Below are 13,578 nucleotides of genomic sequence, written 5' to 3' on the forward strand. Positions count from 1 at the left end.
TGGATTTGGCGGGACAAAGGACGTTTTTTCATGCTGTATCTCAAAAACTAAAACTGACTAATGTCACATTGGATTTATAACCGGTGCCTCAAACTAGTCATATAAAAGTAATAGTTAACATTTGTGAAGATTATCATATTCCACTTGCTACTGAAACCCTGTCAGTAACTGAATGCAGTATGAATTTAATAAGATATCTTACGCCTCTCTGTTTTCAGCAGGCAAGGATACCATAACAACTCTCCTCCAATATCGCCTCCTCTGCACTTGCAAGCTGCAAGATGCGTAGAAGGCCCTTGCCAGTATTTCCATCTCCCTGGTGACCTGTGTGTTCCCTTCCCCTTCAAGTAAAAGAGAATCATGTGTTAATGAGAGGATATGGATGTATCCAAAGGATGGAGGGCAGTGTTTAATTAGTGTGACAATGAAGGGATAAAAGTGCAAATGGTTTACTATGAGTGGCCATAGTCATGAGTGATAGGAACAAAATTAGGCCATTCAGCCCATCATCTACGTCATTCAACCATGGCTGACCTATCTCTCCCTCCTAACCCCTTTCTCCTGCCTTCTCCCCATAACCCAACACCCAGGCTAATCAAGAATCAATCTATCTCTGCCTTAGCCTCTACAGCCTTCTGTGGCAAAGAACTCCACAGATTCACCTGTGTGGCTGGCTAGATACACATATAGATAGATAGGGAGGTGCATGGATTTGCAACTACCATTCCTGTCCTGTCAGGTAATGGATCTGTAATTTTCATTGACTGCACCAGCATTGGTCAGATATGACAAAGAGAATGTTAACTTTTCATTTTTCCACATATGCTGCCTGACTGCTATAGTTCAACAGTCACTGAAAGTAAACATGCAGGTACAGCAGGCAGTGAAGAAAGTTAATAGCATGTTGGCCTTCATAATGAGAGGATTTGACTATAGGAGTAAAGAGGTCCTTCTGCAGTTGTACAGGGCCCTGGTAAGACCAGATCTGGAGTCTTGCGTGCAGTTTTGGTCTCCTAATTTGAGGAAGGAGGCCGTGCAGAGTAGGTAACAAGGTAAATTCCCGGGATGGTGGGACTGTCATACGAGGAAAGATTAGAAAGACTGGGCTTGTATTCACTGGAATTTAGAAGGATGAGAGGGGAATAGATAGAGCTCTTAGGGCTAGCGGAATCAAGGAATATGGAGAGAAGGCAGGCATGGGTTACTGATTATGGATCCTGCACCTATTTTCTATGTTTCTATGTAACACAATGAGATTTTTTTTTTACATTCCCTCACGAGGGCACTCAGTTTTTTTAATTGAAATTCTCATCAAAAAAAGACAGTAACTCTGACAGTGTCCTACTTTCATAATTCAGCATTGCTTTAGTATTTTCTGTGCCAACCTCACCTCAGATGGGTTTTTTTCTTAGCCCCCCTTCGGTCGTGGCTGACCATGGGTGTCTCCAGGGTGCTATTCCCTTTATGGAGGATGCCTGTAGCATAACTTTATTTAACGTGGGGAGACTGGTGCACAGACAACCACCCCCACGGTCCTCGACAGATCTGGGTCAGGATCCAGTGGCATGGAGTGGCAAGACGACCGGAGACCTTTTTTCTACTGCAGCCTTTATCCGCATTCCCAGTCGTTGTGACGTTCCACTAAGGTCAGCCATCGTCCTTCACCTGTTCCACCAGTGAGGTCTTGGTTGGATTGCTCTTTGTCAGAGACCTCCCCCTCGACCTTACAAGGAGCATAGCTCCACACGGCATCGCTCTCAGGATCTCAGGACGTCACAAGCTTCTCCACCACGACAAGGTGACAATCCACGGATAAGGCCCTTGCCAGTATTTTTCCATCTCCCCGGTGACCTGTATCTGCAACCTCAGATGTTTACACACACAGCAAAGTGCTTACTTTACTCTTTTATAGCGTGTGCTCTTTAACATGCGTAAACATGCTCCAACCAGAGTAGGTTACAATGTGCCAGCAAGTTTAGTTTAGAGATAGTGTGGAAGCAGGCCCTTCAGCCCACTGGGTCCGCGCTAACCAGCGATCACCCGCTCATAGTAGGTATATCCTACACTCCAGGGACAATTTACAGATGCCAATTAACCTACAAATCTGTATGTCTTTGGATTTGTTTTTGTGAGAGGAAACCGCAGCACCAGTAGAAAACCCACACGGTCATAGACAGAATGTCCAAACTCTGTGCAGACAGCACCCATTGTCAAGATCAAACCCAGGTCTCTAGCGCTATAAGGCAGCAACTCCACCACTGCACTGCCCTATGATTTTAATCAGAAATTGAGATTGTGATGGGGGTTCAGCTCAGAAGTTCAGGTGTTTCTCTGCCATGTTAATGACAGCTGCACGGATATTTTTGAGGGGAAGCTTAACCTACAGGCAAAATAAGTAACAAAGAGGAAGATCTTATTTGTTCAGTACTTTATTCAATGTCAATAACATTTCAAAAAAAAAACCCTTTATGTCGAAATTAGAACCATTCCTATGTTCAATTTAGATGCAGTGCTATAAAATATTTTCTTTAATATGCCCCTGCAGGTAAAATCCACACAAAGTAACTAATTGTGGAAGTAATTTCACATATTAGAGAAAGTTAACCCTACTCACATGAATCTTACTGTACACTTGATTCCTGTCCCCAACAGTTTAATGTTTTGTTATCCTTACATCCTTCCGTCTGACACCATGTTGCCAGCTACTTCCAACTTTGAATCAACCCCACAATCACTTTGATTTCGGAGATCTCTTTGATCTCATCTCTGAAATCTGATTTAAGAGATTTTAAATCACTTTTACCCCACCAAAATGTTACAGCTTTGGTTTACCCCACCATTGTGTAAAAGCTTCAGCAGTTTTGGTCCCACTCTCCAGACCACCCTCTCTGAAACGTCTTGTTTCCCCACCTCCTGTCCTCTTTCTAAACCAGTGTTTGTGATCAGGCTTGTGATCAATCCCTTTAATCTCATCCTTCTCAGAGTCCATTTCCTTGGCTGGCTGAATTTACAAAATCTATTGAAACTTTATGGCATAAACACCATCGTATATGTAATGCAAATTATTGTAGTATTTCCCTGAAGGCAACATGGTTCAGATTCTTATCTCCTGATTTGAAATTACATTCATCGACGACTTCAAAAAAGCTAATTCAGTTTACACTGTAATAGAAACACCTGCTGTAATAATGCAGTTAAAAGACTTTCGCTGTGTCAGTCTTGCCACTTATCTGTGCATAGGTCAGTACAGATATTTTATGATCTCAGTTCAGAACATAAATAATGGTCTGTGCAAAACTGTCGCTCACAACATCACATTTCCCCAGCAAACAGATTGTTCCTGTGGGATCACATGGGAGCACCACTCCTAGTCAGTGAACATGCACGAGCAGATTCCTTTACCCACAAACACCAACAATATATAAAGACTTCCCATGTCATTGAGAATTGAATATACATGTAAAATAGAAAAAAAAAAATCAACATTCAATAATTCACTTAAAGCTGATTAACTACAATACTACTGAACAAAATTGTTTCACATCCTTCTAGTATCTGAAAACTGGGTACCCTCAGTGGAATTGTTTAATTGCAGCATTGTGTTTTAGTCCTTAGTGGTGTAGAGGGGCAGAGATGCAGCATAGAGACATGCCTTTGTCCCACTAAGACCCCTGCTGACAATCAAGCCCACTTTTACACTGTTCATTTTATTCTCCCCACATTTCTATCAACTGGTGCCACCCCCATATTCAACCGCTTCTACATACTAGGGTCAAACTACACGGACCAGTTTATGTCAATGCAGCCGAGGCACCTTCACGCCAAACACACGGACACAAGCCCACGGGATAGGAAACACCTCATCATAATTAAATTAATGGGGGGGGGAGGGGGGGGAGGGGGGGGGCTGTGGGAAGGCAGATGGACAAGATCTGAACAGCAAACGTGGCTTCAACTGGGACCCGAATTGTTTCACTTGGCACTTAGATCACAACAAGATAATGATTCAGCTTCAGCCCACATGTTCACTTCCTCTTAGTACAGAACAAAATATATATAAAAGCAATTTATAACTGAGCCACATCTGATGACAGCAGAGAATAAATGAATGGTTTCTTCTCTAGAAGTCAATAACTTTTGTTCCATTAGCTAGGTTCAGCTCCAGATTTCCAAAAGGCAGTTACTCAGTGTAAGCTCATGCTTCCATTGTATTGGCTGGTTTATAAATCACCTTCTGCCCACTTTCAGTATTTAACCTGGAAACAAAAAAGGAAACGAAAAGAAAACAAAAATGACATTGAAGGGAATTAAGGCAGAATTCTGATAGTATTTACAAAGTTTGCATGCTCATCATTTTTAAAATGTGACATCACGCTATGGCTAAGGTATTCTCTCATTTTCACGAGTGCAATATTTTCCTAATCCTTTCAACAGATTGGTTCATTTTATATTTAAAGGAATCTAGGGTAAATGTTTGTGCAACACTCGGATGTGACACAGCCTAGAATGTGATTGATTTTCGTTTATGATAAATCAGCTTCTGGAAGCAATTCTACTGACGCAGCTTATTCACAGGGGGTAAAGTAGCTGCTTTACAGGACCAGAGACCCAGCTTCGATCCTGACTACAGGCGCTGTCTGTACGGAGTTTGTGTGTTCTTCCCACGACCGCGTGGGTTTTCTCTGGGATATCCGATTTCCTCCCACACTCCAACGAAGTGCAGAATTGTTGGTTAATTGGCATCAGTAAAATAGTAAATTGTCCCTAGTGTGTGTAGGATTGTGTGGGGACCACTGGTCGGCGTTGACTCAAAGGGCCGAAGAGGTATTTCTCTAAACTAAATTGAACTAAACCAGCTAAAATGTCTCAGAAAGTGGGAACAGCTAACCAAGATCATGCTTCTCATGATCTCAGTCATACACTGCAGAAACAGGCCCACTGTAACTATACTGATGATCAACTTTCCATCTCAATAGCACTTTGTCACATGTCCCTAGGTACAGTGAAATTATTTTTTTTGCATACCTAGTATACATCTATACTTCTAGTCTTTTGCTTAAACTAATAGAAAACCGAAGCCTGAAGAAGGGTCTCGACCCGAAACATCATCTATCCCCTTTCTCCAGAGATGCAGCCTGACCTGCTGAGTTACTTAAGCACTTTGTGTCTGTCTTTGTACAACTGTACATCGTCAAGACAGAATCAGAATAAAATCAGGTAAAAGTTTGGTGATCCTTGCAAAAAATATACATTTTCAGAATATAATCCATAAAATTGTTTCAGTTACAACCTCTGTCTTTCTTCACACTGGCCCATTCAGAGAGTTAGATAGAACTCTTAGGGCTAGCGGAATCAAGGGAATCATTGAATGGCTGGCTCGAAGGGTCAAATGGCCCACTGCTGCACCTATGTATCTAATTGTGTGTTTTCCACACAAGTCAGTCCTGATCTGAAGCCATTCAATCTTTTTGGTGTTTGCAATCTGAGAATTAATTTCAAATTAGGGCCATTGACAACGCCCACAGGATTGTCGGCTGCCCTCTCCTTACCTTGGAGGACTTACACAGTTCCCGCTGCACCAAAAAATCCCAGAGCATCATAAAGGACATTCCCACCCCGGACACTCCCTGTTTGAACTGTTGCCGTCAGGCAGACGGTACAGATCTACAAGGACAAGGACGAACAGACTAAAAAACAGTTTTTACCCCACTGCTATAAAAGCACTAAATGTAGCCGCCAAGGAACGCAGGGGCGAGACAAACTAAGGGACTGTGGTACACTGTGAAATCGACAGAAGGATGGAGGGTTGGATTTTTGTGTGCTATTTTCGTGATATTTATTTTAGTTGTTTATCTTTTAATATTTTACCTTGTATGTATCGTTGGCTTTTAGGAATGTTTGAATGGTGCACTGACTGGCTGACATTTTTAAATTTTGTTGTACATGGTTCATGTTACAATGACAATAAAGAAACTATTCTATTCTATTCAGGCTTGGAAAATTGTGCTGGTATTGAAGGTTTGTGGCAGAGTTAAATCAAGAAATGCGAATTGCTCCTGTGGATTCTATTTATCCCAACCTGAAATGTCCCTAGGCATGTCCTCCAGAAATGCTGCCTGACCTCCTGTGTTACTCCAGCACTTTGTGTTCTATGTACAAGCCATGCTTTACATCTGTCCTTGGGTTGCCAATGATTTATGATTGTGTTCATATTTAGCATGGTTTCATTGAATTGTATGCAAAATAAGTAATTTCACTGTGTCTCAGTACATGTCACAATAAGGTATCATTGAATCATTTGTGAAATACCCTACATGCACATTTTTGAAATACCCTACATCGACAGAGAAGGGCACAATTTAACATTCTTCCAATGAAAGAAGTACCTGATCTCTGGCAATTGCTCCTCCTGGTGCCATTATTGAAATTACAGTTTGCACAGTGAACTGAACCCAATTTTGAGTATTATTTTTAAGCTGCTTTTACCCTAGATGTAATTAAATAATGCATGTTTACTGTTGGTAACATCATTTTCAGGAAACTTAACTCATGAGGCTGAGGCTCTTATTTTCTGATCATTGAACTCCTAGGTTATGTTTGCCAATAATTACTTTAGTTTTGGCTCAAGGATAGAATATATATTTCCTGGTGCAGACAGTCATACCATGAACATTATCCCAATGGGGATAAGTTTACTTATGAATTATATAAGCATGTAAATTAGAAACACAAGTATCAACTTGACCCTTCAAGCCTGCTCTGTCATTTAATTAGATCATGACTGATCTGATTACAACCGTCACTCTGCATAGCTGCCAACCTGTGGTAACTTTCACCCTTTATTATCAAGAATCAGTCCACCTCTGTATTAGCAATATTCAAAGACATGACTTCCACCACGTTTTGTGGCAGAGAGTTCCAAACATCCTCAGAGAGAAAATGATTCATCTAATTTCTGCCTTTGGGGACTGATGCATTTAACATTAAATGGTTGAACCTATATATTTTATTACATTAGTGTTGGCAGTTTCTACTTACATCTGAGATGGGTAATAAATGTTTTCAAAATTATTACCTTTGATGCTTTCTTTGCCGCAACACATAAATGACAAAGATCACAGCAGTACATCCAAATAGAATCCCAAATATAATAGCCAATGTATCACCTAATGATGAAAAACAGATATATTTGTTATAGCTCCTGTTTGAGCTTAAGACAATAGACAAAAGACAATAGATAGACAATAGGTGCGGGCGTAGGCCATTTGGCCCTTCGAGCCAGCACCGCCATTCAATGTGATCATGGCTGATCATCCCTAATCAGTACCCCGTTCCTGCCTTCTCCCCATATCCCCTGACCAAGAGAGCTAAAGAGAATGATGGCAAATTTTCACCATTTACCATTTGGAGCTTAGAATGAAGCATCTCAGCTTTCTGACCCCGAGCAAACTGGACTAGAGCAAGTTGACAGTGTCCAGTTCATAGAAAATTAGAACATAGAACAGTATAACTGAAGAACAGGCCTTTTGGCCCACAATGTCTGTGCCGAACCTGATGCCAAGTCTGAAGAAGTGTTCCGACCCGAAACGTCACCTATTCCTTTTCTCCAGAAATGCTGCCTGACCCGCTGATTTACTCCAGCATTTTTGTGTCTATCTTCAGTATAAACCAGCATCTGCAGTTACTTCTGACACATTCCCTCCATTCCTTGCATTTCCCTGTGCCTATCGAATATTCTGTTTAATGCCACTATTGTATCTGCCTCAACCACCGGTTCCTGCAGCCCATTTCAGGCACTCACCACCTTTTGCATAAAAAATCTTGCCCCACACATCTCCTTTAAAGTCTCACCTTAAAACTACATCCTCTAATATTTGATTTTTCTATCTTGGAAAACAGATTCTGACTGCCAACCCTTTCTACGCCTCTCATCCGATCCAATCTCTCCCTTCCCTTGTGTTCTCAATACCAGTGCATGTGGAATTATGTTGCAATCAATTCTATTCCATTGAATGAGTGTTCCAATGCATTCAATATGCACACCACTCTACTGTATATACACTTCATTTTATGACATTGGCAGCTCATCCCATTAAGTGTTTAGTCTTGTTATACTGGGTGTGTATGAGCCTGTTTTATTTGTTCATTCCATACCGTTGTGTATAAGCCATCTATGAAATCCTGACGTCGAGCCCACCATCAGAAAAGCATTAACAACTTGATCCCCATGGATGGAGGTGTAGGGATGGGGTATCAAAACCCCTTCTTATCTTTTGAAGATCGTCTCCACTGCAAGTGTCCTGTGTACTGTTTCAATAGTAACTAAGTTACAGAGAAAGGTTGAACAAGTTAGGGCTTTATTCTTTGGAGCGCAGAAGGTTAAGGGGGGACTTGATAGAGGTTTTTAAAATGATGAGAGGGATAGACAGAGTTGAGCGTGGAAAAGCTCTGGCTGTACCGAGAGTGCGCAAAGCCGCCAAACACGGGGCACCTTCTGTGAAAATTAAGGAAAGACTGCAGATGGGCAAAAATCAAAGGGGAACTTCAAAAAATACTGGAGTGTGTAGCTGTGTGGATTGAGCAGCTGCCTCACCTGAAGGTGAGTTTCTCCAGCATTTCTGTTTTTTCTGTGAAAAAATGATTTGATGCCTGCCATCCAGGATGGGATGGGGGCGGGATCCATGTGTACACATGATAGATGTGGCCCGCCATCCACTCACAGTCTGCTTCTCGGCCCCTACGCTGAACAAGGTTGCCCACCCCTGCTTTACCTGGATTGGCTCTCATGCTGCTGGATCAGCCATTATTTCAGTGGAAGACAACACTGGAAGGATTGTTACTTCATACTCCCCAATAAAAAAATATTTCCCACCTCTATTTTCTGTGACCCGAGCAGCAGCAGCTGGGAGCCCCGAGCAGCGCCCAAGCGCTCCGAGCAGCGGCCAAGCTCTGGCTGTACCGCATTGTATTGCTCTGCTCTCACAAACCTGAGTGCTATTTACTTCTTCAAAGAAATCCAGCAAATTTGGCAATCAAGATTGTATGGTGTACATTTTGGTCGCCCAAATAAAGGTAGGATGTCAAAAAATCTGGAGAGTACTCAGCGGGTGAGATTTGCTAGGAATGTTGCCTGCTGCCTCAACAACTAAGTTACTCCAGCATTTTTGAATAAGTTAGGTCTTTATTCTCTGATTTGATGCAGCCAGGTTAAAGGGGGACCTGGGAGGTCTTTAAATGTGTAGGGATAGACAGAGTTGATGTGGACCCGCTTTTCCCTTTGAGAATAGGGAAGATTCAAACAAGGCCCCTGACTTCTGAATTAAGGGACCAAGTTTAGGGGTAATTAGGGGGATTTGGCTCTCATGAGCTGGATGGTGCCGGTGTCAGTGGAATGAGCTCACAGTGGAAGTTGTGGAGGCAGGTTCATTGGTATCATTTAAAAAAATATTGGATACCTCTATTTCTGTGAACGTCAGTGGATGTGGTATGGTACGAGTGCAGGCAGGTGGGACTAAGGGGAAAAAAAAAAATTTGTTCGGCATGGACTTGTAGGGCCGAGATGGCCTGTTTCCGTGCTGTAATTGTTATATGGTTATATGGTTATATGGTTATATGGTTATATAAGACCTCCCCTTCACAAAGCCATGCTGACCGGCCTATTTTATCAATAACTTCGTACTCTGTAATCTCACCCTTTATAATGGACACTTGCCAACCACCAAAGTCAGTCTAACCGGTTCCCACTATTCTGCGTTGCTCCTCTTTTGTACAGCGGGGTAATATTGGCAATCTTCCAATCATCTCGGACCACTCCTGGCTCTAGTGATCCCTGAAATATCACTGTCAATGCCTCCACAATCTCTAAAGCCACCTCTTTCAGAATCCTAGGGTGCAGTCCATCAGGTCCTGGTGACTTATCCACCTCCAGCCCTTTCACTTTCCCAAGCACCTTCTCCCTAGTAATAGCCACTCCACTAACTACCACCCCCTGACACTTGAATTTCAGACATATTGCTGGTGTCTTGCACTGTGAAGACTGATACAAAAAGGGTATTGCTCTGCCATTTCTTTATTCCCCATTATCACTCCTCCTGCATTATTCTCCAGTGGTCCAACATCCACTCTTGCCTCTTTCTTGCTCTTTATATAACTGTAGACACTCTTGCTATCCTTTTTTATATTATTGGCTAGCTTACTTTCATATTTCATCTTTTCTCCCCGTATTGTCTTTTTAGTTACACCTTGTTGTTTTTAAAAAGCTTCTCAATCCTCTAGCTTCCCACTAATCTTTGCTATGTTATACATCTTCTCTTTTAGTTTTATTCTGTCCTGACTTCCCTTGTCAGCCACGGTCACTTCTTTCTCCCCCTAGAATCTTTCTTCCTCTTTGGAATGAGAAGATCCTGCATCTTCTGGTTTATTCCCAGAACTTGCTATTCCACCATCATCCCTGCTAGGGTCACTCTCCAGTCAACTTTGGCCAGCTCCTACCTTAGGCCTCTGTAGTTCCCTTTTCCCAGTTGCAATACCGACATATTCGATATCACCTTCTCCCTCTCAAATTGCAGATTAAATTTATCATATTGTGGTCGCTACCTCCTAATGGTTCCTTTACCTTGAGTTCTCTTATCAAATCCGATTCATTCCATAACACTAAATCCAGAATTGTCTTTTCCCTAGTCGGCTCCACTACAAGCTGCTCTAAGAATCCATCTTGGAGGCACTCTACAAATTCCATTTCTTGGGGTCCAGTACCAACTTGATTTTCTCAGTCTACCTGCAGTGGATTTGGGACAGGTTTCCAGAGAGTGGATCTTACCAACAAAGCAACAAGGACACAGCCAAAAGGCAAGAGTCAAACACCAAAGGATAGGGAAAAGATCGAATACAAAAGCTTTTAAAAACAGGGAGATAAATGTTATCAGTAAAGAGGAGGAAAAGGTACAGAGGTCATTCAAAGAAGAATTTAAAATCTAATAGCCCAAGAGGGAACAACCAATGTTTATTGTTAATGAAAAGTCAGAATGGTCACCACATTGTTATTTGGTTATTGAGCTTCCATCTCATTTTGCAGCACCAGTTTAAGGTTTGACTTAATGCAAATGTTCGTGCAGTTTTTCTTTCGTGTAAGATAGTGTCTGAAGTGAGATGCTTTCATTCATTAGTACATCGAGTAAATATTATCTGTTCCAAAAGATAAAATCAAAAGATGTTGAGATGCTATTATTCATGATTTTATCAGCGTCCCTGATGGAACAGAATTATTGTTTGGACCCCAAAACATGTCCTGAAAATAAAAGATCAATTTTTTACAATACTTACCTAAAGCAATTTGGTTGCCATCTACAGAAAATACAAAAGAAACAGAAATTATACATTGTACATTAAATAGTAATATTAATATACCATTTACTAATGAGATTACAAATCAGGCGCTTTTCCTGTGAATATAAAAGTATGTTTAAATCAAAAATCTTGTGATATGAAGGAAATTTTCAGAAGCATGCAAGTGTGACAAATGTAATAACGTAGACATTCAGGACTGAAATTACACTTTGATGTATTAATATTCTTATAAGAATATAACATTCTTAATAGATTGGACAGGAAAGATGCAGGAAAAATGTTCCCAATGTTGGGTTTCAGAATAAGGGGTAGGCCATTTTGGACTGAGATGAAGAAAAACCTTTTCACCCAGAGAATTGTGATTCTGTGGAATTCTCTGCCACAGAAGGCAGTGGAGGTCAATTTACTGGATATTTTCAAGAGACAGTTAGATTTAGCTCTTAGGGCTAGGAATCAAGGGATATGGGGAGAAAGCAGAAACAAGGTACTGATTTTAGATGATCAGCCGTGATCATATTGCATGGCGGTGCTGGCTCGCAGGGCCTACTCCTGCACCTATTTTCCATGTTTCTATTTAAACTCCCATTTCTGTAGCAGCAAATGAGAAGTAAAAAGGTTCTGCCCAAACTTTCAGACCCATGGATTTGGATAAATAATTTCACACTTTAAAAAATATATTTTCTACCGATTCAATAAAATTTTTAGAAACAAGGCAATGTTTTGAGAATTCTACATCGAGGCCCAGTATAGTGTTATGTTGTGAGAAGTTATATGGACAGAGAAAATAGCTGGCACCATAACTATGGAGATATAAATAAAAACAAAAGAAAATTTGGAATTTATTGAGAAAAGCACAATAAGGGTATCCTTGAAACTACTGGACTGTTATTAAATATTTTGCTTATGAGCAATGCACAACTCCCACCATTAATTCACTACCTGCATATGTGAAAATCTGTGCAAATTGTGTTGATGACACAGGGGGGATCTTACAGAAACTTACAAAATTCTTAAGGGGTTGGACAGGCTAGATGCAGGAAGATTGTTCCCGATGTTGGGGAAGTCCAGTACAAGGGGTCACAGTTTAAGGATAAGGGGGAAGTCTTTTAGGACGAGATGAGAAAAACATTTTTCACACAGAAAGTGGTGAATCTCTGGAATTCTCTGCCACAGTTGAGGCCAGTTCAATGGCTATATTTAAGAGGGAGTTAGATGTGGCCCTTGTGGCTAAAGGGATCGGGGGGGACCATGGAGAGAAGGCAGGTACGGGATACCGAGTTGGATGATCAGCCATGATCATATTGAATGGCGGTGCAGGCTCGAAGGGCCGAATGGCCTACTCCTGCACCTATTTTCTATGTTTCTATGATCTGGCCGTAGAAAGTTACGAGCATTAGTTGAAATGAGGGGTAACACTTCTTTCCAATTATTTGGATTTTAATGTATACCCATGGATAAATATCTAGCCCGCTATCCAAACATAGGTATGAATAGGAGTCACCTGGAATGGTTACCATCATCTGTGCAAATATATAGAGAAAACAGCACGAATAAATGGTGATGAGAACAAGTTAAAGGAAGAAAGTCGGAAGCAAAATCAAACATAAAAATTATGGTGAATCTTTACAGCCTGCAGGCAATGATAGACCAATTCATTTAATTTGAAGAATCACAGTCATACAGCACGGAAACAGGCCTTCCAACATAACTTGCCCATGCTAACCAAGATACCCCTTCTACACTAGTCCTACCTGTCAGCTACCTTCCCTCTAAACCTGGATTCAATGGCTTCACAAAATCCCTTGCCTAATTTCTAGCAGTAGTCAAGAGGCACTTTAGGACAACAGTCTGTCAGTCGAATATGATTTGATGTCATTCTATTTTTCATTTTATGGTTTTATGAAAATGTTCCCACCCCAGTACACCATAACACGATTAAATCTGAATTGCTTCTCATGACCTGACGACTTGCATCCAATCAGAAACCGAACCATAAATAGTTCCCAGTTTCATTTTGTAATGGTTGTAAAACTGCGCCCTGTGCGATAACAGCTTTCGAAATAAAAGTATTTACAGAAACTGTAATGATTCAATGTAGCTTACAAAAGACTGCATTGCCCTCAAAACAAATAATCTCCGACCCATTAGATAACAGATACCAAAAGTGACATTCCCCACTGCTCAGTCTTTCTAAACCAGTGAAGGTGAGGCGTATAATGAACGTACTGAACG

At 41.2% G+C, this 13,578-nt stretch overlaps 1 protein-coding gene across 2 annotated transcripts in view; it reads right to left on the reverse strand.

Moving 5' to 3' along the window:
- Positions 1–2,413: 2,413 nt before the first annotated feature.
- ca9 (carbonic anhydrase IX) overlaps positions 2,414–13,578 on the reverse strand; it is an 86,823-nt gene continuing 75,658 nt past the window's right edge. For both annotated transcript variants that reach the window (XM_055632979.1, XM_055632969.1), the window contains 3 exons: positions 11,323–11,343; positions 7,076–7,166; positions 2,414–4,256 (listed from right to left, as the gene is read on the reverse strand). In XM_055632979.1, the coding sequence (XP_055488954.1) occupies positions 4,196–4,256; positions 7,076–7,166; positions 11,323–11,343 (173 nt within the window). In that variant the 3' untranslated portion in view covers positions 2,414–4,195. The remainder of the gene's footprint in view (positions 4,257–7,075; positions 7,167–11,322; positions 11,344–13,578) is intronic.

The sequence above is a fragment of the Leucoraja erinacea genome, chromosome 1, assembly GCF_028641065.1.
Source record: "Leucoraja erinacea ecotype New England chromosome 1, Leri_hhj_1, whole genome shotgun sequence".
NCBI lineage: Eukaryota > Metazoa > Chordata > Chondrichthyes > Rajiformes > Rajidae > Leucoraja > Leucoraja erinaceus.